This window comes from Podarcis filfolensis, assembly GCF_964270895.1.
Source record: "Podarcis filfolensis genome assembly, chromosome: 1".
NCBI classification, from domain to species: Eukaryota; Metazoa; Chordata; class Lepidosauria; order Squamata; family Lacertidae; genus Podarcis; species Podarcis filfolensis.
Window position 1 is genome coordinate 71851135 of NC_139604.1, and position 26425 is coordinate 71877559.

The 26425-nt window shown below is 40.2% G+C and overlaps 1 protein-coding gene across 1 annotated transcript in view; it reads left to right on the top strand.

Annotated features, from left to right (window-relative positions):
• The first annotated feature begins 11252 nt into the window (after nucleotides 1-11252).
• Nucleotides 11253-26425, top strand: part of CSTF3 (cleavage stimulation factor subunit 3) — a 55456-nt gene continuing 40283 nt past the window's right edge. Inside the window, exons 1-3 of the mRNA XM_083598519.1 lie at nucleotides 11253-11662; nucleotides 19789-19890; nucleotides 20016-20111. Coding sequence (XP_083454645.1) covers nucleotides 11633-11662; nucleotides 19789-19890; nucleotides 20016-20111 — 228 coding nt within the window. The 5' untranslated portion in view covers nucleotides 11253-11632. The remainder of the gene's footprint in view (nucleotides 11663-19788; nucleotides 19891-20015; nucleotides 20112-26425) is intronic.

Genomic DNA, 26425 nt, shown 5'->3' on the forward strand with positions numbered 1-26425 from the left:
TCTTCTGTAACCACATTGTTAACTATCAGTTTAGCCTTTTGTTCTGAATATATTGCCTCAATCCCGTTCTCAAACCCCCGTCCCACTCCCATTTCTTTTAAATTCCCCTTCATAAATTTCCAAGATATGTTGTCAAAGGCTTTCTCCGCGTCTATAAAAATTAAAACTGCTTTAGTGTTTATGTTTGTTTGTAAAAGTTCCAATATGTCTATGATGTTCCTTGTGTTAGTAAACATATGTCTGCCCGGGAGAAAGCCTGCCTGGTCTTTATGGATTATCTCACTTAAAACTTTCTTAAATCTTCGTGCCAAAACATCTGCAAATATTTTGTAATCCACATTTAAAAGGGAGATGGGACGGTAATTCTTGAGTTGTGTCTTTTCAGTTTCTGACTTTGGAATCAATGTAATAAATGCTTCTTTCCATGATTCAGGCGCCTTCTTCCCCTCCATTATTTCATTACTGACCTCCAACAAAGGTTGTATCAAATAATCCTTCAATGTCTTATAGTAGTTAGAGGTCAGTCCATCTGGCCCTGGTGATTTGCCCTGTTTCAGACTCAGGATGGCCTGTTCAATCTCTTGTCGTGTTATTTTGCCATTTAAAATTGTTCTATTTTCTTCTGACAGCTTTGCTAATCCATTTCTCTCCAAAAATTGTGTAATCTCTATTTCATCTTGTGGCCCTTGAGTATATAACTTTTTAAAATACCTCTGGAAGCACTTTCTAATCTCTCCCGGGTTCTGAATGTTCCTTCCTTCAACCTCTAAGTTTGTTACTGTATTTAATCTTTGTCTCCTTTTCAACTGCCAAGCTAGCAGTTTCCCACATTTATTTGCCGATTCAAAAGTTTTTTGTTTCATTGTTTTAATCTTCCATTCTATTTCCTGATTTATCAGCTTGGAATATTGCGCCTGATAAAGTTTAATTTCTCTCAGAATCGGTTGGGACTTCGGGTTAGATCTTAACTTCTTCTCCAACTCTTTGATACTTTCCAGAATTTTATCTTTCTTTTCGTTTTGCAGTCTTTTCTTTAAGGAATTCTGTTGAATCAAGAACCCTCTCATCACAGCTTTACTTGCATCCCAGATAGTTCTTTTTTCCACCGTAGTGTTCAAATTAATCTCAAAATAATCCTTTAAGGTTTTTTGGGCCTTCTTTACAATTCTTTGGTCTCTAAACAGGCCATCATTCATCTTCCATCTAAAGGAGCCGATTGGGATCAATGTCATATCCATTCTCAAGGCGTTATGGTCGGAGCATGTTTTGGGGCAGATTTCCACCTTCCTCACCTTAGGTGCCAGACTTCTAGTTATCCATATTTGGTCGATTCGTGTCCAAGTCAGTTGAGCTTCAGAAAAGAATGTTCCTTCTCTTCCCAGGGGGTTTCTAACTCTCCAGATGTCAACCCAGTCCATATTGTCAGTCATTTCAAAAAAGGTCTTAGGTAGTCTTCCCTCTTTAGTAATGTTCTGGTTCTGTGACTTATCCATATTTGTTGATACGACCCCGTTCATGTCCCCCATCATGATGACGTTGTTGTAATCCAGATAATCCAGCATGGTCTCGTGCAACTTCTTATAAAAATCCGATTTTCCTTCATTTGGAGCATAAATTCCTAATATCAAAATTTTTTCTCCTTGATACTGTACTTCTATTGCGAGGATTCTTCCACTTTCATCTTTAAAGAGAAATTTTGGTGAAAGGCTCTCTTTTGCATAGATCACTACACCTCTCTTTTTAACTGTATCCGATGATATAAATTCTTGACCAAGCCTTTTATTTATTAACACCTTTCTATGGAGCCTAATCACATGTGTTTCTTGTAAGCATATAATGTCCAATCGTTCCTTTTTTAAAATATGAAAAATTTTAGACCTTTTTTCGGGACTGTTACAGCCATTTATGTTCCAGCTCAAAAGCTGCAGAGACATCCTGGATAGGTCTGGTTATTCTTTCTGGGGTGGTACCTTGTTCTCCGGTCCTTGAGGATCCGAGGGGGCGGGCTCCTCTGGAAGTTCTGGCGCTGGCAATCCAAGTCCTTTGTGGAGGTCTTCTCCGTGTGCTCCCAAAAACTTGTCTCTATCTTCCACTGTTTTGATTTTGATCTTTCTCCCTCTGTAGGTAAAGGATAATCCTTGTGGAAACTCCCACCTGAAGATAATTGCGTTGCTTCTCAACAGTCTTGCCAATTCCGTGTAGTTAGATCTAAGGTCCAGCAACTGCTTAGGAATGTCCTTGTAGATTTCAATTCTCTTGCCCAAAATGTCTAGTGACTTTTCGTAGTGCAGGCCCAAAATCTTGTCCCTTTCCTCCTTTGATCTCAGTGTTATCAAACAATCTCTGGGCTTCTCTGTCCTTCTGACTCTGCCAAGCCTGAAAGCAGATACAATTTTAAAGTCTTTTTCCTCTAACTTCCAAAACTTGGCAAATTCCTTAGTTAGAAATTCAATAAAATTATCTTCTTCCACCTCTGGTATTGACCGTATCCTCAAGTTGGTCTCCCTGTTTCGCAGTTCTGTCATCAAAAAGTAAATCTGATGTTCTCCAACTTGTTTGCTGAGTGGTCTTACTTCTTTCTCAAGTTCTTCCAATCTTTGACTAGTATCTTCAGCCAGTTTACGATTTTCACCTACAGCCTCCTTTAATTCTCCAATAGACTGGGCATTCTGTGCAACTTGTCCAGTCAGCTTATTCAAGCTTTCTGTGTTCTGTTCAATTTTAGCTGTATGCAAATCAGCCTTCTTATCCAGAGCCTCCAGTTTCTCCAAAATTTTCTCCAAGACAGAGCTACTTGTCCCTGAAGCCATATCTCCCAGGTGCAGCTCCTCTGTCTCACCCTCCCCTGCCTGTATTAGGGAGGCCGCCTCTATGTCTGGAGGCAAAGTGGAAGGCAAGGCCGGCACAGAAGATCTACGCTGTGAGGCTGCAGATAAAGTTAGAGTTGTTTGTTTAGTCCTTCCTCTTCTCCTTGCGCCACTCATTCCAAAGTTATCTGTAATCCAAGGTCAATCCAAGTTGTTCCCATGAGAAAGCAGAGTCCCAGATACAATAGTCAAACAGAGGCCGGGAAAGGGAAAGTAAAACAAAGTCACTGCTGTAAGTCCAAAATCCTCTAGAGGGAGCTTAATACATCTTCAGGGAAAAGATCAAATCCAAGTTAAACTTATAAATTTAAATCCATGTCCATCGCCTCCACAATGTATTATTTTTAGCAGAGTAAAACTTAAAGCAAAACAGTGTTTCTTACAGTGCCTTGACTGCAACAGTTTCAAAGTATCCAGTTCCAACTCAGAATGTTTCAAAACCTGAATTCAATGTATCCAAAGTTGCAAACTGGTGCTCATCCAGGCAGCTCCAGCACCAGAGATTCTTATTTATTTTATAATCCACTGGTGCCACAGAAGAAGGATATCAATGCACCCCAAATATGACCAGCAAAAGTCAATAGCTCAAAGTCTTTCACTCAGAAAACTGCTTTAACAGGGTGCCAGCATTTAGTTAACGCATAACTTTTTGTCTCCACTCCTCCTGCTCTTTGCTTAAAGTTCAGTATAGCGGGAGATGGGCTTCCTGCTTATCCTCACTCCGTTTTCAGCCAGATTTCAACTTTTTAAAAAAGTTTTAAAAGTTTCATAAAGTTCTCAAAAAGTTTCAGAAAGTTGACAAAAGTTTCAGAAAGTTTTCAATGTCCAAATTTACTCACGGATTGTAGTTTCCAAAGTTCAGAAAAGTTGCAGGAAGAAAGGACAGCGCTGACCGGCAACAGCAACGCGGCTTCACTTCGCTGTTTGCGCAACGACCCACAGCGCCGCTACCCCCTCCGCGATCCGGAGCCCCTTACGGGGTCCCTTCAGCGTTTTGGGGGCTGCTTCTGGCGCCCGCCGGGTCCCGAGACCACAGGCTTCTGCCACCTGTGGTTTTCCTGAATGGGTCTCCGCTTCGCCGTAGCGGACGACCCGTTTACAGCGGAGCTCCCTTCTCCTTACTCGGAGAAGGCAGCCATTACCGGTCGCGCCGCCTCCGGAAGTCCGCAATTTTCTCCTTCTTAAATCCCTACATTGGCTTCCTTTCTTCTCTTGTACCTTGCACAAGCTTCTCTTCCTGATTTTCAAAATCCCTTCATGAGCTTGCACTCTCCTTATTTCTTTTAAATTCGCCTATTTTTTTTCTTTTTAATAACAGCAATGACAAATTTTAGCGTTAATAATAATTTAAATTCTCAGCTTTATATATCGACACAACCTATCTAATAACCTTTGCTTGTCCAGCTCCACCACTCCAAAGATCTCATGCTCTTTTATGCAGCTCTACCCTTTCTCCTTTGCCCTTTCTCCTTCATATCCCTGGGACTGCCCTACTAGAATGTCGTTGTGAGAACTTATCCCATACTACCTTCAAATCCCACTTCAACATTTGCCTTTTCTAGGAAGCCATTAGAGCGACCTTTTAGTCCCACTACAAAAAAGCTGAAGTACGTGTATAAGAAATAATTATGTATTTTCCCCATTGACTCCTGCTTCTGTTTCCCTTCCTCTGTTGTTTTTCTTCTTTATTTTTAGATGGTAAAACACGTCCCTTGGGTAGGTTGATTTATCAAGCACCGTGTACGTAGATGGTGCTATATATAGCAACCCAGTGTTCTCCTTGGTGCATCTAACTAGCAGTCACTTCCATTACGGTAATCAGATCTAGGAACTCTGACCTTCGGATATACTAATTGCTATGCTATAAAAGTAATTAAACGGAAACAACAGGACAGTGCTGGAAACACCGGACAGTGTTAATGGGCACAGCGATATGTTCTGTTGCATCTGACCAAGCGACTCTCTCTTTGCACTACGGGAAACGAAGACAAATCAATTCAACACACAATGTGCAACATGGAAGGTTGGAAAACCATCTGTGTTATGTGTAACTCTGTAACTAGTGCCCGAGATTGTTTTTCTTCTTCCTCCTAATCCTTTTTCCTTTTGTGTGAGGCCCTTTTGATTGTAAGTCTGAGGACAGGAACTATCTTATTCATAATATTTGTATGCCATTCTGGCAGTCGTCTTTTGGCCATAGAGTGGAGTGAAAATATTTCATATAAATGAATTGTGAGACAGTGGAGTCATGAACATAGCTCTCTCATCTGCACTCCCAATATGTGTTTTACTTTGCAGGTATCCAGGACACAGGTACCCCATTTCATTTTCTCTCCACCAGAGCAAACAACAGCAAGAGCAGATAATTTTGAGTGGGGAAAGGGTTAAGAAGCCCTCCTTCCAGCAACCCCTCCACTGGAAATCACAATTTAAGAGACAGCTTTCGGCTGCTTGTAATGTGCAGCTTGGCTCCGAAAAACTAAAAACTGCCTCATACTTATGCCCATTAGCATCATTTAAAAAGAAATACAAATAGTGGAAACCCAGGTGACTTAGGTGGCTTGTGTATCTGCTCAGTGTGCTGTCCAGGTTCTAATCAATTTTTTAATTGATTGACATTATACTGAAAGATTTTCATTTATAAAGGAATAAACTGATAAATGAAAAGGAGAAAGAAAGAAAGAAAGAAAGAAAGAAAGAAAGAAAGAAAGAAAGAAGAAAGAAAGAAAGAAAGGAAGGAAGGAAGGTGGAAAACCACTGATGAGCAGCTTCATAGCCTCTGTTCTCAGAATTTTTATATTTAAACTAGACTTGGACCAGACAACCCTTCAAACAGAGGACGGCAAATCCTCTGTGAAATAGGGCGTGTGGCCACTCTAGGGACTGATGCATAATAACTTATAATGTCTGTGGGCACCATGAAGAAAAGGGAAACTGTGGAACTGCCATATCACATGGGAAGTTATCTGAATGAAATGGTTCTTCATTCTCTTGCTGCTTTGGCAGTTAGGCTACGCCAGCGCAACCACATGAAAATTGTGTGTGTGTGTTTGTGTAGTGGTAGGGAGATGCATTGGATCAAGTGGCAGAATGACTTCAAAATGATTGTATGGGCTGGGCATTCAATATTGCATCCAGTTGTTTTGTGGTGGTTGTGACAAAAACTCACACAAACTGCAATTTTGAGAAATCTTCCATGTACAGCACAGAATCACATCTAAAAGCCTGGTATTTTTTGCCTCGCCAACAAGTGGGTCTATAAGAGAGTATTTCATTAGTTTCCTTTCTAGAGCACTGCTGCCTATAAAGTGAGCAAGAGGATATTGAGAGCAGTAAAAATTAAACGTATATTTGAAAAACCAAGCAATGAATCATCTGGAAAGACATGTAGGGCAAAAGGCACCTTAGACATCCCACTGTAAATAGCAACTCCTGTGGAGATTATAGAGCGTCATATCTTGTTTCAGTGTCATAAGCAGCTGTATACATGAATACATTCATGAGTTTATTATTTTTTTAAAGGAACCAGACTCAGTGACTGGGACATCCAGCTTTGTAATTTTGGAAAGGCCAGTCATACCCACATTATATCCCAGGGGTCAGGAGAAACGGATGATTTGTTCTAGCTTACACTCTCTCATCAAGCTTTATAATTTGCCATGGACTCAGGTCATGCCTTGGCTGATGTGAGAGGCAAAGAGCTGAATATATTGGTTAGAAAAGGAGGGAAAGTCCCACGGCATTAGCAGGACACCTTGCACAGGCTTCCACCATAGCTGTCAACTTACAGATTTGAAAATAAGGGACCAGCAGCCTTGAAAATAAGGGACCAGCAGCCAAAATAAGGGACCTGCAGCCTCACCTGTTCCAGGCACTCCAGTCTTCCTGTCCTGCAGTCTGGTCAAACTCATGCTGGTAGCTTTGAGAACACTGTCCAACCAACTTTGTAACCAGAGGTCCAACTGACTAGAATCTGAATCACATGCACCACAAGGCCTATGCAGCCTCAACTTAAGATGGCTCCCCGGCCTGGCTTTGCACTTCAAAGTTTGCAGCAGCACGGGCAACAAAATGGCGTCCAGCATTCAAAAACCTCCTCAGCTTGCATTAACTAGCCACACACAAGGCATGCAAGCTCCACCCCCCAGTCATTCTTAGACTTCTTATCGGGTGAGCAACACAGGCAAGCAACACAGTTGGAGCCTCCCTCCTCCCTGGCCAGCAGGGAGAGGAGCTGCTTCCTTTGAAATTTAAGGGACATCATTTAAGGGACATGCATCAATAAGGAACAGCAGCGGGACATGGCGCTGGAATAAGGGACTGTCCCTTCAAATAAGGGACACTTGACAACTATGGCTTCCACTATTGCCACAATTTAGCTGAATCTGGCCCATTATCTTAAATTTGTTGTGGAACCAGGTGCAGACAAAAATATATTTATATTTCGGAACAAGGAGCAGCTTCAGGAATTGCTTCAAGTATGTAAGACAGGCATGGGGAACTTCCAGACTTGGGATCTAATCTGGCCACAAGGCTTTTTCATCTGACTCTTAGCTCTCTCCCTAAGCCCTCACCCCTTTCCCCCAGGTCATGCCTCTCCTCCAACTGTCTCATTATGTTGTGAGCTGCCTATGCAGAAAGAGACCTCTTCTAACATGGCCAGCTTGCTCTGTTTATTTTCTGTGTGCTGAGAAAGAAGCCCTCTCACTTTGTGTAGAACAGAAGAGCCCTTTCTCAATGTGCGTAAGCCGACGTCAGTAGAGGGTGTGTGGGTGTCTACATGATGCGAGTGTGTGTGAGGGAGAATAGGGGACATGTTTGTTTTGGCCCTGCCCTCTTTTGACATGTGCCCCCAGACCATTTCCCCCCAAGGGAATTTAGCTCTGGTGGGGTGTGTGAGAGAGTTCTCCACCCCTGATTTCAGAGCACAGGGTTGTCTGATCACATATTTTCGACCCTCACAATGCTTTAAATACTATTTTAAAATCGCAGCATTTTTTGACAACTAAAGCTGAAGATTTAGAGCCAGCCTTTTATATTTCCACAAGCATACCATGCAAGCCTTTTAGAAAAAATTAGATACACCCCTCTTGGCGAGACACAGCCCTCCTTGCACAGCTATGGTATGCAGCTTTTCTGAAAATGGCTAAATATAAGAAGAGAATGAAAGAAATTCAGCTAGCAAGATTTCAATGCAAATAGCCACTTGCTTTTTCCCTAAATGCGAACAGGCACATTTAAAAATTAGCCAGTGACCTTCAGCAAAAGACATTTCATCCATCTCGTGGACTGCATTATATATAGATGCTTTGGTTTTAGTAGCACTGACAAATGCTCAGACTTAACTTTGTCTGCATCCAAGACCCAAAAGATTGTGGAATCAGTCGGCTCTGGAGAGTGTTACTTGGTGAAGGAAACTGAATTAAATACAAAAACAAAACAAAAAAAGCAATAGTTCACTAGTTCCTTTGGAAAATGTTACAATAGCAACTCTGACTGACAGCTGGGAAAAAGCAGACAACAGCTGATCTGATCATGTGAGAGAATTCTGCTGGGACTGCCACTTATTTATTTCATTTATGAATCACTTCTCATAAAACATCCCAAAGTGATTAATAATAAAACATAAACAATAAAAACCATGTCAAGTCAAATACAGACACAAACTGGGATAACCATTTTTAATTAAATGGCTTGCTGAAAAAGGAAGGTGTTCAATAGGTGCTGAAAATACAAGCTGGCAATAGACATATATAGACCACGAGGGAGTTCCAAAGGTACCAAGCTATAATGTGATTTATATACTAGTATCAGCACCTTGAACTTAGCCCAGTAGCTAATTGGCAGCCAGTGCAATTGTTTTTAGCTACCAGGGCTACCCAGCCATGATGATCCTGAACCCATTTATGCAATCCTATAAAGAGTCCCTGACCAAACTGCGGGAGGCAGTAGAAGACAGGAGTGCCTGGCGTGCTCTGGTCCATGGGGTCACGAAGAGTCGGACACGACTAAACGACTAAACAACAACATAAAGAGTCCCAGATAGGTGAAGTTAAGATTGCAGTCTTAGTTATTTAAGGCTGGATTCAACTACATAGATGTGCTAGCAGGATGCAAAACATACATCCAAGACACATACAAAAACATTTTGTTAAGGGCCCCAACTTATTTTAACTAACAGGCAATAACAGATTTATCTCCTGTGAATCTGTCTAATCCTCTTTTGAATCCATTGAGGTAAGGAGTGATTACCACCTCTTGAGGCAAAGAATTCCATAAATTAGGCTGCAATCCTAGCCACACTTTCCTGGGAATAATCCCCATTGTATTCAGCTGACTCAAAGGGGACTGGGGTTAGTATTCTGCTGTTGCTTCTGTTCTCAATTCCAGCTTCTCCACCCCCTGCAAAATTGTTTGAACCTCCATCCTGTTCCTCACACTTAGCTGCCCTGAAAAGCAAAAGAAAACATCCAAACTCTGTAGCCTTTCCTCCATAAAGTACTGCAGGCCCTTTTCCAGCTTGGCAATATCCTTTTCGAGATATACCCAATATTCTGGGTATATGCCGTACGTAGGATCATCGGAGGCATAAAGGTGGAAGTCATAAAGTAGCCTCTTGAGCTCTGCAAACATTTGTGTAAAAAAAGCAAAACCCAACAACCACAACAACTTGCAATTCAGACTCCAGCTCGATTAGAGTGCATCTTATGATATTAGGAACTATTAAGAGCTGCCTACAAACAACGGAAAAAGTTGTTGCTTCCATGTCCAGTAAGGGAAAGCTTGCTGGATTTGTGTCAGTCTGCCATCTAGTGGAGCCGATCTAGTACAAAGCCTGAAGGATGATCTTAAAAAAACAAACCTGTGGAGAGCCAAGAATTCACTTATGTTGAGTCTCTTAAAAGTCCCTCAAACTTGCCACTTTATGCTTTTTGATAGGGATAAGTGCTTTCCAAAGATTTGTGTGTATTAAGCAAAACGGCATCAGAAATGTTTGTATATGTCCTGTCATGGACATAATAAAAAAATTATGCTTGTATAAGCAGATATTGGCACTCAATTGCTAATGAATTTTAATTATTTAAAAAACAAGAACAAATAATAAATGATATGGAATTGTGGGGAAGTGAGTTTAAGACTGTAAAAATGAGACTCTGTGAGAAACCTTACATTTCAGCTAAAGTCTGGGTGAATAATCAAGCTTTTGCCTCATACCAAAAGCTCAGTGTTAATCACATTTCAGATAGTTTAAATGTACCACACACCTATCCCGGCACAGATTGAGAACTGCATAGAAGCAGAAGGGTGAAAGATGTACAGTACTGTATTCAGAAAAGCATGCAGTGCCAGCAGTTACTTTTCAGGTAATCCTAAGTATTACTCAAGCATTATAAGTCTTACAACAAAAGAAATACTGAATGCAGACTTCCAGTCCTCTGTATTTGTCCTTTAGGATTCTCCCCAAGGTATCCCCTTCTCTCACCAGGTCATGACCCTCATAGGGCCTGCTCAGCATCCCTCTTGAATGCTTTTGCCTTCCTGGAACGTGTCCTTGAACCGAGCTCCATTCTATAAATTGGAAGCACACGTGCACACACACACACACACACACACCTGTCACCATCACGTACACATCTATTCTGGGATGGAGTTTAATACCCTGAAACTAGCTGTGTCTGCTCACGTGGCGTGTGGGGAATTCCTAGTCTACTCATTGTAAAACACTGGAATTCCCGGCGTCCAGGTCTACCCATTAAGCAAGCGAGCGGGGTGGGAAGAAGAGAGATGCTTGGCAAGGGAGCAAGGCTCCCAAATGGTTGAGATTGTGAGAACGGACTGAATTGGCGACTGAGAGAACGGACTGTAAGCTCTGTTCCATTCAGTCAAAGCAAACTCCTGCGCTCAGCGTGCTTTTAACTAAGTCCATGCCTCTTGTACCAGGCTCCGGCTTGGGGGCGGTCTCTTAAAAAAAAGGAGCAACATGGGCGTAGCTGCCCCCCATCAATAAAAACACATATCAAACTGAGGTTCTGCACCCCCCCCAAGAATCCTGGCTACGCCCATGAGGAGGAAGAAGGGCGCAGACCACGCCAGCCTACCACCTCTCGCAGGTACTACATGGCAGGTGTGGAAAACCTTTGGCTGTATGCTGATGAACTACACCTTCCATCAACGCGGGCCGTTGGCCACGCTTCCCGGGGCTGATGGGAGTTGTAGTTCCACAACATCCGGCTCCCCTCCGCCTTCGGTACGCCGAGGCGTCAAATAGCGCAAGCGGCTTCCTTCCCCCATGATTAACCATCCTTTCAACTTGTGGGCGTTTTCCTTGCTGCCCCTTTTTTTCCGCCTTCGTTCCCAGCATCCTCTTCACTCGCTCTTCGCTCAAGTTCTCGTATGTTTGTTGGCTTAACCCTTCGCGCGCCGCTGTCCCCCGCCCCCTTTATCGTACTGTGCCGCGAATTCCTTCCTTCCTTCCTTTTCCCAGCAGCCCTTGCGCCATCGCGCTTTCCCGGTTGGCCCCGCCTCCACCCTTTACTGAGGAAGACAAGAGTTGTGGGGCGGTTGGGCCGCCATTTTGTTCCTCGGAACTAGGCAGGAGCGGCACGCAGGGGGCAATTTGGTGGGCTGCCTGGCCGGCCGGCTAGCTTGCTAGGTGTGCGGGGGTTTGGGGAGGGGGAGGAGGAAAGAGGCGTGGGTCAAGTGCACACATTAAATACCCGAGGCCGCTTCTTCCCACCCCCTTCGGGGGCCTGTTTTAGCCTGCCATGTCTGGAGAAGCTCCCGCCGGCGACCAGGTGAGCGACCAGGGCCCTCCCGAGCTGAGCCAGTCTCACTTGGCGGGGGACTTGTTTCGAGGGCGGGGGGAATAGGGTTGGGCCTGGTAGGACGACCGAGGCCTGGAAGAGGTGAAAATGGCGATTTTCAGGGTGGTTCGGGGTCGGGCCTGTGTAACGTGCGCGCCTTTGTGCTGCGGCCTCTTCTCAGTTTTCAGCCCCGCTCCCCCAGTTCGTAGAGCCTGTTGAGTTTCAGAATTTAATATTTCCCCATCTTCCAACTCGCCCCAGTTATTTCTCCCCATTCAACTCAGTAGCTGGCTGGAACCATGACCGAAAATGCTTGTTTAGAACCCAGCCTTTTCGAGGTCCCTGTGCCCGGTAAGGGTATTTAAGATTGATATTTATCCTAGTATTAAGGCCTTAATTTAAAGCTGATCCAGTGTGCACTTAGTCGGGAGCAAGCTCCGCTTTGTTCAGCGGCCCTTACGAGAATGTGTAAAGCGTTGAGGCCTTAATGTATTTTCCCTCGTGGACTTAATTGCTCGGACGCTGAGGGGGCGTCTTTCCATTCAGATTTCCATGTATGAGATAATAGGCGAATGCTTACAACTTTATATTACTAGAACGCAGGAAAGCGTTATTTAACGCACTGAGGTTTCATGAAAATGGGTTTAAAGGTTTGTACAGGTTTTGTTTTAGGAATAAACTGTTGAGTTCTATGTACCCGATTTTGTGTATTCAAAGTAAAGTGAGTGTGGATGTGCTCAAAAGTTGAATGAAACTGCTTTAAAATTTATTTTTAATAAAAGAGTTTAATATTACAGAAATATTATATTATGGTGTGCTTTGTGAAAGAGACTACTTTTGTGTGTGGGGGGGGGTACCTTTAAGGTTAGAATTGTATCCAAGGTAGACATATACTGAAGGCACTAGCCAGAATCCAAACATCACATGCACTGAAGTTGTGAGGCCAGTTTGTGTTTCTTAAAACAGAAGCTGCCTCCCAACTGTGTGGCAAATTACTGTTGAGGTTAGAAACATAATATACGATATAAAACAAATAGAACACAGCTTTTCAAGTGAAGGAGGTTCCACAAGCCCTTTAGCTTATTTTTATTTATTAATTTGCAGATCACAAAACAAACATAACTCTGCTTTTAAAGTTAGGATTGCAGTTAATAATTCCTTCAATACATTTTAAATAACATATGCCACTGGTTTCTGTGGAACCAAGTGGATGCCAAGGATTGCTTCCTGTTGGATTTATTTCTGGGTGCTGAGTAGAGTTTAAATCTCAGGTGATCAGATATAAAAGTTTTGTATGTGCATATGGATAGTCCTTCCTGAATGCTTCCTTTTTTGCCAGCTGGGGAAAAACTAAATCTTTCTCCACCAGCTATTCTGCCTGTGAATTTTTGCTTATGTTCCTTCTTGTTAGTAGTGCTCTTTGGTTGGGTTTGGGTACATCAAGGTAATATTGGACATGGCAGGCTAAATTTCACTAACCAGTCTAGTCTCCTATAGGAGGAAGTAAATTATTTTGGCAGAATGTATGAAACCAGGATGGTAGATGGTACTATAGTTTGCTTTGCTTCTGCGAAGGTGACAGAGTTTCTGGAGAGGCATACCTGCTCTTATATGATACAAACATAAGAAGAACCCTCCTGTTACTTGAAAGTCCATTGCATTTCCCACAGAACATACTGCCTCCAAACTGGAAGGATCCCTGGTTTTCACTTACTGTTGCAACAAATAAAAACAAATCCAAGTATCTTTGGATGCAGTAGTCTGGATGAAGGATTGTTGGGGGGGGGAGAGATTATCTTTTAAGCCCTCCGACCCTCATTTTATCAAACCTGCTGCCTCAGTAGTACAAGCTGAGAACTGAAGCTGGAGACATGGCTTAGACTCCTGTATATCCACTGCTGCAGCCTGGATAACAGAAGGAGCTATGTTGGGATGTCTTCCTGTTGTGCAGTTATTTATTCCAGCCACAGTTGTTGGTTTTTTTTTTATTTCACTAGCATGGGAGGGGTAGGCCTCGTGATTAAGCAGGGGCAGGAGTGAAGTTGAGTATAACTTGAACATTCTCAAAACCATTCAAGGAATAAATGTGTGCATACACCAAATATTGGAGCACACTGTTGCTTTTGCTTTAAGAGACAGAAGTTGCCAACAAAAGCGTTGGAAGACAATTTCAAATCTTGTTGAAGTTCTTTTCTGTAGAGCAGAGCTTTCCAAACTTTGCACATTGGTGACACACTTTTTAAACATGCATCATTTCGCGACACAGTAATTCAATTTTACTAGCAAACCAGAGGTTAAACTAATCCCTTATAAGAGTGATTGCATAACACACCTACACACTGCAGCCGACACACGTAATTTTTCGTGACAGTTTGGAAAGCTCTGCTGTAAAAATACAGGCAACTGTTTAAAATCCATGGTCATAGTATCACAGGCTTGGGAAACTGAAGTGAAACGGTAGTTGCTAGCAATACCTTTACATGGAAAAGGATTCCAAATGTCTTGGTTGTATTTCAGTTTAGGAAGAACAAAGTTAAGAATAATTATATGAAGATGCATGTCCTACTGAGTCCAGTGGAACTTCCTTGCTAATAAATGTGCAAATGATTTTAGTTTCTGCAGAATTTATAATAAAAAGGAGAACTTATCAGGCTATCTGTCTCAGAACTTGCATGATTGTGGAATCTGCTTAATATAAACATAAACACTACAGTTTTGTCTAATCCAAAGCAATGTTCACCGGCCAAAAACTGTTCATGTATGTTGGATAGCATGTTTGCTACATAGGCCTCAGGCTCATAATCTCCATGGTAGGTCTGCCATAAATCAGCGCAATAAGGCAAACATGCACTGGTGTTCCAGCATAGGTATTCTTAGCACTATATGTGGTTTCACATATCACTCTGGGTTGAACGGTCCATTGAAATGAAAGTTCTCTATCTAGGCTAGAATTTGGACAGGTGTCCTTCCCCACCATCTATGGGCTCACATCAAGGGGCATGGCTCCTGACTTCAGACTCAATTCAGCCAGAGTGGATCACTCATGGGAATGCATGGGAGTTTGGGATGCATTCTACAGTACAGTTCATGTAAGGCAGTGGCAACAGCCCACAGACCTCAATGTTAATTGAGTTTGCATCTTTGACTATTGCCTGAATCCTCTGCAATGTGCATAGGTTCCTTGACAGACAATAAATGAGGAAAGACTTAGGTGAAGATTGCCACTCTGTAACCGAGTGGTTTTCAAACTTTTTAATATGGTCCCACAGGCAAATGTAAGGAGTATTAGTATACATCACACTTTATCAGTGCTCTGCTCTCCTCCTCCCTGCTTATGACCAGTTCAACGGTACAACATCAGAGGAAAGAAGGAAGGCAGTAAATGGCTCATTCACTGGTTTTCACTGCCATCAAATAAATGTTGTTAATTGATCTTACAGCAAAGCACAGTCATTTTTTACCTCATTCATTCCCACATAAATTTTAAGAATGGTAACACTCGATATAATTTTTGTCACCTGGCTGGGTTTAACATTTTGCATTTTCATCAGCTGTAATACATTTATGACTTGTTTAAAACTCAATTCTTGAGCCTGTGTTTGAATACTATCCGTTCTCTCAACCCAGCAGGAACAGTTAACCAGTCAAGGAAGGTTTCATAATGTGCTTAGTTAAGGTAGATTAATGTAAGAACATGCTATGTGTACCATTTCCTTATTGTGTTGTTCCAGACAGCTAATTTCATCAGTCCCAGTATGTGCTGCTCCCATTTCTAAGGAAATGGAGAATTGCATAAAATATCTGAAGCTCAGAAATTACACAAGAAGTTTTATGACTGCATCTTTTTGTTAATTGTATAACTGTCCCTTCTCTACTATATACTGAATCAGTTGGTTCATTGAAGCTTCATATTTCAGACACACCCACTTCTACTTCTCACATATTCCCCAGTTTGGAAAATGTCTGTGCGTGCATTCTTGGTTGCTTAACCTTGTTCTATTTTACTACAGTGTTCATTAACCAGGACAGTAGACAGGGAGCTGTCTTTCTTGACTGAGAAGAAAGACAAATAGTGAATGTCCAAGTAGTTTTGTAGAATGAATACAAAGGCAGTCCTCCAGCCACACATGTATTGCAATGGGAGGCAGCAATGTGCAGCTGAGATTGAGAACTCATATCTCTTGATCACTTTCTTAGGCTTGGAAGGGCAGATAGAGATTTGTTCTTTCATAATAAGTAGCTTACAGCACCTCTTTCAGTGAGATTCTTTTGCTTCATGCTATTCACACTTAAATTATCATAGGGTTGATTGATTTAAATTGCAAAAAAGACCAATTTAAATCATAGATGTAAATTGTTTCTCATTTTTGGTATTCATATATTTCCTGTGCAATCATGCATGTTTACTGGGTGCTGTAACCATTGAAATGCATTGATTTGTTCTTAGCTTTCTAGGTGCCAGTTAAAGATGGTAGTTCCTAGGGAAAGGTGATAGAAAGTAAATGTTCATGTTCAATAAAGAATAAATATTCATAACTAAAGAACTGAAAAAAATGCAAACTGAAATAGTGGGACGCATAATAGAGATACAAGAGCATGTAGTGGATGATTAAATTGGGATTCATTATGACAACTCTTGAATTCTAGTACACCTAACAACTTGCTATACTGGGTCCATTAGGAAATCCACAGTTATAAATATACAGTACTTTTAATATAATACAACACTATTAATCTGTTATTATTATTATAATCTGTCTATCCTCAGTGGACCCCTCCCAGTGCTTTATCTTTTATTCATTTTTTAAGGACCTTGAATTTTGTTTTTGATAGTTGGTCATGATTCAGTTTTCGGAGTAAGTGTAGACATATGGGTGTTAAATCAAATTTCTTTTTAGGCAGGTTATTATTTTTTTAAGCCACATGTTACAAATAACGTTTAATTAGAATTATTTTACCCACCCTGCACTGTTCAGCTCCACATGTCACATGCCTCTCCCCATGAAGTTTGTCATGCCTGTCATCTTTTTTTCTTTCTTACTACAAATCTGAAAATGAAATGCAGGTTCCTTAGTCAGAGAGTGCTGTAATAAGGATTGCATGTTAGATCATGCATTTTCATTTGTAGCCCATAGGCATGTGAATATAGGAGAGGCCCTGCTTGTAGTCCCACCCTTGACATTACTACCACTTTCTGTAACAGCTGTATGGTGTTTGTTTGTAGAGGAATTTCAGTGTGAAAGTACCTGATTTTGTGACTCTGCACAATTGGGATACCCACACAATTATCAGATTACTGTAACGTACTCTAGGTTGGACTGAAAATGGTTTGAAAGCTGCAACTGGTTCAGACCATTGCTGCCACAGTTTTGACTAGTTCAGCCAAGTAGAACAATGTAACACCAGTCTGCACTGGCTGCCTATATGCCACCAAGCCCTATTCAAGGTGGTTGTGTTATTTATTCTGGATGGCAGCTAGTGTTGTGCCAATAGACCTCTGCTCAGACAACAGGACTTCACTTTCCATTGCTGTTCTGTACAGCCACAGACAGCATTGGGTAACAAACCTTTCCCTTCAACTTGAAGGTTCCCAAGGCAGCTGCAACATTTCATCCTACCTGGGCTGCAAGATCTACTGGAGATGCCCTTGCTATTCCATGTAGAGTCCTATGGGAGAGGGCCTTTAGAATGAATGCCCTGCCACAAAATTGCAATTGACACCAACTCTGCTTTGTTTTAGATGCTAATTAATACTTTTTCATCCAGGGCTTTGTTAGTGAAGGTGAGTTTAGTGGTGTATTGTGGCAGGAACAGATAAAGTATTACATGCTGTAAATTTAAATTTATTGTTATTTTGTTTAACTTAATGGTTGTCACTGCATGTGTTAGGGATATAATAATAGTTAGCAATATAATAAATCTAATTAATAAATGAATACTGTTAGAAATCTTAGCCATAGGACTGTTTGAGCTTATGTGAATGAGTCCATATTGATTTTTTGTAGCTGAGTCTCATTTTTTGTAGCTGTGACATTGGGATTCTGTTTTATGCCAAAGTTACATTTACCTTCATTACCTCTGCTGAAGTCAAGTCAGACTGGTTGTTGTAGTAGTTACTATTTTGCAAAGATACCTTTATATAAAATGAGAGAAACCATGCAAAAGAATAGATACACTGTACATTAACCACTCATGAATTGCATGAGTAAACAATGTAGACCCCATATTTTTGCAGAAATCAATAAATTTAATAAACTGATCATTTCACGTTTAAGGGTGGTGGTGTTAATTTTTTTTTTTTTTTTAGTAAAGTATTGAGTCCCGTTCATGGATTTCTCTACCTGTTCGAATGCTCTACCTGTTCGAACATCCTGGTATAATGTTCTGCTGAATAAAAGCTAAAAGCCAGAGGACTTAAGTCATGACACAGTCCTGCAAACCAACTATGCTCATACTTACATTATTCTTCTTAGTAGTTTTGCTCATTTGAACCCTTTTGCTTTGAATGGAATGGGAATGTGAAAAAGTGGGAGTTGGGAGAAGGCAAGAAGAGCCTGCTAGATTAAGCCAATGGCAGCCCGTGATTCTTTTGCTCTCATCTTTTGAGAAAAGGTACTGCCATGTTTTGTAATCCCAGAGACACAGCCTTGTGTTGATTTTATTGCTTTTGAGCAGCTTTGTATTTTAGGTAAATAATAATGATGATGGGAAACTGTCAACTACCTCATAGATACTGGCCTGCAAGACTGCAGTCCTCTAATACACAATGTAAGATAAATAGGCTCAACTAGAATGTTAGTTTTTCCTTCTTGTTGTGTAGCTCAGCCTTAAGGTTATACTGCAATCACAGTTGCTAGCATTCTTGAGTGTTGCCAAATCTTAGTGCTACTTGATGTATCAGTATACTGCACCCTTTCCAAAGTTAGATTCAACTCAGTCTAACTGTCACTATTAGTTTTTCAAAATTCCATATATAGCTAGACAACTATAAATATGCAAAGGTTTGGAGTCTTCCCAAATGACTGAACCCGGCACTTACGCACTGTAAAACAGCTAGTGTAGTCAAACTCTTCTACTTGCTTCATATTTTAGATTATAAAATAAAATACTAATTTCAAAAAAATATCTAGGCATACGAAAAAGGAAGCTTTCTTATTGGTTTAATATGGGTTGCTTGTGTGTAGTGTGTGAAGTGCTGCATTTTTTAAAAAAAATTTAGTTACACAATAATGGGCTGCATTCTTTAAAAGAACGGGGAGTTATTACTACAACTAATAAGTCCCGTGTCTTCAAACTTACCTTTCTGTCATAGCGTATTCAGAAAATCCTAGATTCACGGGATTGGGAGGAAGTCCAGTCCAGTCACCTTACGCAAGCTCTTTGAAATCAGAATTTATTTATTTGATGATAATTTGTTACTTTATTTATAAGAAGAGCACTCTTAAATCTTTGGAATTCAGTGTCAGGGTGAAAATCTATTGTTATCCTAAATTATTTTGAGGCTATAGAAGGAATTACTGTACCATTCAGAGAGTACTGCCAGGCAGCAAGATGGGCAACAGCTTTATGTAAAGCAGAAAATAATAAAATAGTGTAGAATTGCAGATTTTTCATTTAAATTGTATTTTTATTTGTCTTCTTCCTCCTTTCCTCCTCAGTTTGCATTGTAGACCAACAGTTTAAAAAGTTTCTCTCAAAGACTAGAAACTTGTTAAAATAATTTTTAACCAGTGATACTCTGTTGTTGTTCGGGAGAAGGGAAGGAGCTATTCAAATGTTTTGTATTCCAAGACTGAATCAAGCATGCATGTATTATTCTTGGTACTAATGCAGAAGACTGGTGATGCTTATTACAATAACCTTCAGTTTACTCTGTTATTTTAAACCTAACATTTTGAGCCATGTTTTACATTGCAATGGAGAGCTTTTCTGTGGACTTGATGTGCGATTCTTGTGCATACTCATCAAAGTACTACTGTGGAAAAACTTGTAGGCTGGCATATATTAATCTAGTGATTGCTATGGATATGTGAACATTGATGATATAGCTAGCAGATGGCATTGATTTTATTAACATATTTATATACCCTTTTAACCAACTACTTTGTGTTTTCTAGGCTGCTGAATATGTCCCAGAAAAAGTAAAGAAAGCTGAAAAGAAACTAGAAGAGAATCCATATGACCTTGACGCTTGGAGCATTCTCATTCGAGAGGCACAGGTTTAGTGACATAGGATTACATTTCCTTATCAATGGGTCCACTCACAGTGATTGGTTCTGAAGTAAATGTCAATACATTTTTACATTATAAATATTGTAAATATTTATTGGTTTTCAATTTTTAGAATCAACCTATAGACAAAGCACGGAAGACCTATGAACGCCTTGTTGCCCAGTTCCCAAGTTCTGGCAGATTCTGGAAACTGTACATTGAAGCTGAGGTTAATATTTTCATTTTCTTTCTTAAACATATAATAGGAATTTAAGTTGGCACTGAAACTTAACTTGTTAGGCACATACACAAACTCAGGTAAAGGAGGGATTGAGCATTTCTTAATTCTGTACAACAGGTGAAAGGGGGTAATTAAAATGATTTCTAAATATTTGGGTCTCTCTATGATCTGATGATTGTTGCATTATGGACTTGCAACAACATTAAAACCGTTTCAATGGTATTGGAGTGCTTTAGCCTTTTATTTACTTGTCGTGTCAATTTATTGCCTCCTGTGTCATTTATTTAGAGCTCCTTTTCCCCCATAAAAATTAACAAATGGCTTTGTGATTTGTTGGGCTCTAACGTTTTTATTATTATTCCTAGGCTGTTTCAGTTTTTGAAATGTTTGCTAGAGGGGGGTTGGAAATGCATATTTTTATTTGAAAATCACTGAATGCGTTAAAACATAAATGTGAATTATGCAAGTCACATTTTCAAGTACCTGTCTAACAAAATATTTCATAACCAAAATGAATAAGCTTTTTATCCTGCTCTGTTAAAAGTGCAACGGATGAGCTGAAATTATGGATAGCATGCATTCTCAGAAAAACATCTTCATAATAATACTTTATATAAATATGACTTTCCCTGGCACGTGGAGATGCATGTCATAGGTTTTTAACATTATAATAACTATAGTATTTATGTTAAATTAGAGTAAACTTAAATCTTTATCTAAAATGGTAAGTAAAATAAGTTGTTAGGTGTTGTATGTGGCATATAATATTAGTAAGAGAGTCTCAAGTATATAACTGTTGTAAGACTGCACAGACTATATGCAGTTGAATGTTAAGTGTGTTAAATGTTAAGAGATTAGTCTCTCAGAACAGACTTTAAGCACCCTCTCTGCTAATGCAGGTTCTCAAATGTAAGGCAGCCTTTTTAGAGATGTATTCTCTACACCCTGCCAGCAGCATGTGCTGATCCATACCAGAGGCAGTGGGGATATTGATCATCCATACTGATGATTAGCTTCTCTTTTTATCTGTGCTGATTTATCCACAGGTAGTATCTGACATGTTTGTTCCACAGATGAAAGGAGCGTTCATAGAAAGATCTGTCCCATGAATGCTACTCTTGTTTATTCTGTTAACAGAACAAAAACGTTGAATGCCACCCTATTTTTCTTGTTTTTATGTGATGTGCTTGGTCATAGCTTTAGGCTGTGGACTTTCCCAGTTCTTCTACTTGTCTTCAGAAGGCTTGAAGAGCTGTTGGTTTGAGAACCCTTGAACCCTGGATTTAAAACTTCATTATAATAGCACAATTGCCTGTGTGAATCCAGTAGGCAATATTGTCCTTTCTTAGTGGCCAGGACTCACACATTGTAAACTGTTAGACTTAACTGTGAAGGGCAAAAGTAGATAGGGATCCTGTGCGTTGTCAAAGTCTTAATCTTCAGTAATACTATTATAATTTCTTCTGGAACCTTGGAACATTCCTGCCCTCTCATCTCCCTGCACATTCCCTGCTCATTTTGTAAATTTGTTTTGATGTGTTGGGGGACAACCCCTCCTATCCACCCACCCTGGAACATTATTAGGAGTAAGCAAGGAGAGGACAAGGTAGTGAAGTTTTATTGTGCAGCTAAATGTCCTTGCACTGGCAGAACTATTTAGTTGGATACTGCCTAACATTGGCAACACTAGTTGTAGATAATAGTTTATGGTAGAATAAGCTGGAACATTCACATTTAGTATTTGGACAATATCCAGGATCCAATGGCCTGATTGAACTACCAGGGCCTATTAGCAGAAATCTGCATAGGGACTTCTGCTAGCAACTCAAGACTTTAACCCTCTCCTTCCCCAACGTGCCACACAACCGCCTTCAAGTTGGCTTGGGGGGGGTGTGGAAGATGCCCCGCCTCTGAATAGCAGACGGGAGGAGAAAAGAGATTGTTTCCTTGGGGAAGCAAAAATGCTTCTGCTGATAGAATGTTTTAAAAAGCACAGTATTGAATTTCTCCCAGTGTGCCATCACTGTCATCATATGCATTTCAGCTCTCTCCTTCCAACCCCCTGTGACCCCCCCAAAAAAAATCTCCCTTCAGTGGGCTGAAAGCCTTTGAAAAGCAGCGCCCATGAGCAATGAGATGGGTAATTTGTATCAGAAAATTTTTAGTTTCCCTAGAGAGCATACTTGTTTTACTTGTATTGAGTAAATAAAGCTAAAACCTTTGAAACTCCCATGCTTCCTTAATATTATATTTGTAATTGGTATCCGTTCATTTTTACTAATGAACCCACAAAACAAAAAATTCTGTCCCATATCACTTCCCATGAGACTTGGGAGACTGGCAATGGAAAGGAAGACAGGACATTTTTTCCATTCTTGAGCCCCTTTGGATGCTCAACCCATGGACACATGTCCGACCAAAGGTACACCCAGTAATAATAAGAGGGGAATTGGCTAGAATAATAATAAGAGGGGAACTGGCTAGAAAGTACTCACTATGTTTGTGCTTGACAATAGGATTTATAAGCTGTTGGTTTACATAGTGGATTTTGACTTTACAAGTATTTTGTATGTCACCAGTTTTCTCGAGCCATTAGTGCCGGCCTCCATATGAATTAAGGTTGTGGAAATCTTCTTTTGACTCCCATGCCTATGACTACAGAAGCATTGTCCAAGCCACTAAAGCATTGTCTTGTCCACCCACTCATAAGCATATAATTACAGAGCAAAATGACAGTTAAGTCTGACAAACTTCTTATCCAAAAATATTACCTTGCCCTGGTCCTTTTACTGCCATAGGAATTCTTGGAGTTATCAGGAGTTACATGTTAATGAATTAGCATTTAAAAAGAAGTAATGGAATTTGTCATCTTTAGTTCATATGCAGATTGTAAATATCTTTAAATTTGAAGAATATAAGAAATATTGTGTGTCTTATTCTGCTGATTTCTATACTGTTACTATCTTCCTGTTTATAGTCTTTAAACACATTGTGTGACAGTAAGCCTTACTGCTTTTAATTAATCTTTTAAAAATGTCCTTAATCAGTTTTAATTTGAAAAACCCATAGGGTACTTTTATTTCAGTACTTTCCAGGCAAAAATCAGCAGATTTCTTGAGATACCTTTTGGCCCAGTTACTTCGCTAGTCACATTAAAAACGGTGATACCCAACAGTATGCAATTGACTTCATGCAGTAGGATATATCCTTCCTCTCCTCCACCTCAGGAGTGCTCCCCCACCTTCTTGTTGACCTCCAAATCTACTCCAGAGGGCTAATAGTCCCATTGCATAAGTGGAAGTTGATTCCACTGGCGAATGGTTCTTGCTGGATGTCACCATGTAAAGGACTGAATTATGGGCACATTGTTTTCTGCTGTGCCAGTGACACTAGAAGGATTATGTTAAAAATTATGCAATGTGTCAATTCCGAAATGAAAAATACACTCTGGGTTTATTTAGTCCTACCTTTGTCACTCAGTGGTTATAAGTAGTATTAGGATGTAGGTAGGAAACAGGCACTGGCTTCGTCCCCTAAAGCTTTATATTACTACTCATAGTATCATTTACTGTTGGAAAAATTGCTTTTAATATTCTGATTTTCTAACATTATGAAAAGAAATAATTTCTTGTAAGTCAACTCCAAAACTTTGCACACAAACAAAATTTTTGTTTGTCATTCTGCCTTTGTCTTGTCAGGAAATAGGTACATGGCATTCCCTTTTCTGTCACTACTGCTTGATAGAGTTCTTCCTATGTGTATTTAACAGATTTTGCATCTATGAAAAGTTGTGTGTGTGAGTTGAGGAGTGATGATGTATTTGATTGGGAAGGAACATGAATATTGGGCTGTGCCAATCTCCGTCCAATTAAAAATTGGTTGTTTGACACCAAGGTAGTTAAAATGTGTTCCTGCATAACCAGGGATAGTTTGTGCCAGCTTGAAGGTAGATAGAGACTATAACTTTCAAGGCTACTGCTATGGGACAATGAGATGGGAACATCTAGCTCCATCTATGTCTATTGTTGTCCATGAAGCAGCATTGGCTAGGTATAGAGAGAATCCAGGACACAGCTAGGCCATGGAAGATTCCTCTTCTTCCATCTTACCCTGTTTTGCCTGGATTGTGTCCCAGCAACGCTTACCTCGGTGCATTACCTGTTGCCTAGCAATCCTTTGCTTCTAAAATGTAGTAAGGTGTTTGTATTGCTCCTATACTCATTCAAACGTAAGAGTCTTTACTTCCACCTCTTCATCCAGAAAATACCCTTCCTTACAGTCTTTTTGTTGCCATATTTTATTCTCTTGCCACATCATCTTGCACATCATAGTGCAAGGTACAGATACATTTTTATTGCAGCCTTATTTATCTTCATCCCATTTTTGATCATCCTTCTTTGTGGTTTCTTAACATTCACTCACCTGGATTCTGCATCTTCACAGAGCGAGGCATAATACTGTATTGGTTAGCTGATCAGTGTTCAGGATACTGTGTCAGGGAATAGATTGGAGGAAATAGAACAGGAGCCCAGATTATTCATCTGGTCTTTCTCAGTAGTGAGCATGTGGATGGTGCTGGGCTAGAAGACAGAATAAGTTTTGAATGCTAGTGAATCTGAAAATCTGAGCATCAGCTCTTATGAAAGCGCCATGCATATGGATACAATTATGCAGTAACATGCTTTTATAATGTACAAAGTTGTACAGAGGCTTAGCTATGGAAAAAGTTACGGCACAAGGATGGTGATACAATTTAACTTGAGAATATCTAACATGAACAGCTAAGTGAGCATGATAAAAATTAATGATTGCTGCCAAACTCTACAAATAGTACTATGCCACAGCTAAAGAAACACAGAATCTTGGTGAATCCTCATGGCACATACCGATGACTAGATCTGAGCTTTCTCTTCTTACCTCTTCTGATATCCTGGGCCATTTTTGGTAAGTTTAATTAAACAGCTTCCCATCCAATAGCTATACTGTTACCTACCTCACAGGGTTGTTGTGAGGCTTAATTAAATGTTTTAGGTCCAATAATAGTGTGGAAATGTTACAAAGTACTATTCTGGGAATGTACTACACAAGGGACAACAACAACATAAATTGACAAAATATATCCCTTTGATTTAATTTTCCGGAACGAGCACTTAAGCGGCAAAGGCTACAATTCAAAACACACCTACTAGATAAATTTGTTTTCTGCTATGTGAATGAACTGTAGTAAGCCTTCTAAAGCCATAAGGAAGAGATTTGCCCTGAAATTTGGCTGCTTCTTAGTTTAAACAAAGGATAGCAACCCTGCGGGCCTACAGATGTTATGCTAAATTTGCATCATCCCTGAAGGTTGGCCATGTTGGCTGTGGCTGTTGACAGTTGGATGCTGCAACACCTGGAGGGCCACATATTCCCCACCCCTAGTCTACGCAAACCGCATTGTGCTAGATTTTGATCTTGTGGAGAACTGTACTTAAAAGTGGAAGTTTCAGGTGTCCTTGCAGCCATGAAGGAAAGAGAGCAGGGAGTTCCTTGATCTGTTAACATAGTGGGGAACCATGGCTTCTGTTAACTGGGCCTGAGAGACTTCCTTCCAAATAAACAGAATTCAGTCGTGTGTTAAAGTTTAACAATTTTGATACTTAGAACTTCATGTTATCAAACACCATAAATAAAATAATAGAAAATAGGGAATTTACATTTTCATTCTCGAATAATGTCCCACACCACTGCAGTTTGTATTTTTAAAAAATCTAGCTTCATAATAATATGCTTGAGTGTTCCAGTATAGTACAGTTGTAGATAATTAAGAAGGAAGTTTTACTTAGGCATTTTAATCCTATTGCTGTAGCTGTATACAGGACCCAGAATGAGTTACAAATTATCAAATAATAAGCAACTTAGAATAAAAACAAAAACAGGAGCTAAGACAAAAACCCTAAACCAATTTTAAAAAATGTCTAAAAACATTCCTCAAGGCAAAACACATAGTTTTTTATGTGTACTTTATTATTTTTAAAATAACATTACATTTCACAAAAGATTAACACAACATTCATTAAAAACAACTTTAATACATTATTATACATTCAAAGAAGGGGATGGGGAAGGAAAGTGGAAACATGGGCTTCAACATGACCCACTGGGCTGTGTACTTCATGCAGACAATTCCATATACGAGTCCAAAATTTTGACAGTTGCCTGTTGAAGGTCACTTTTTCACACACTGAAAGAATTGAGAAAACAGACTATTTATAGTTAAAATTCAATGATCTCTCCACCACTGCCCAGCCCCCCACAACAAA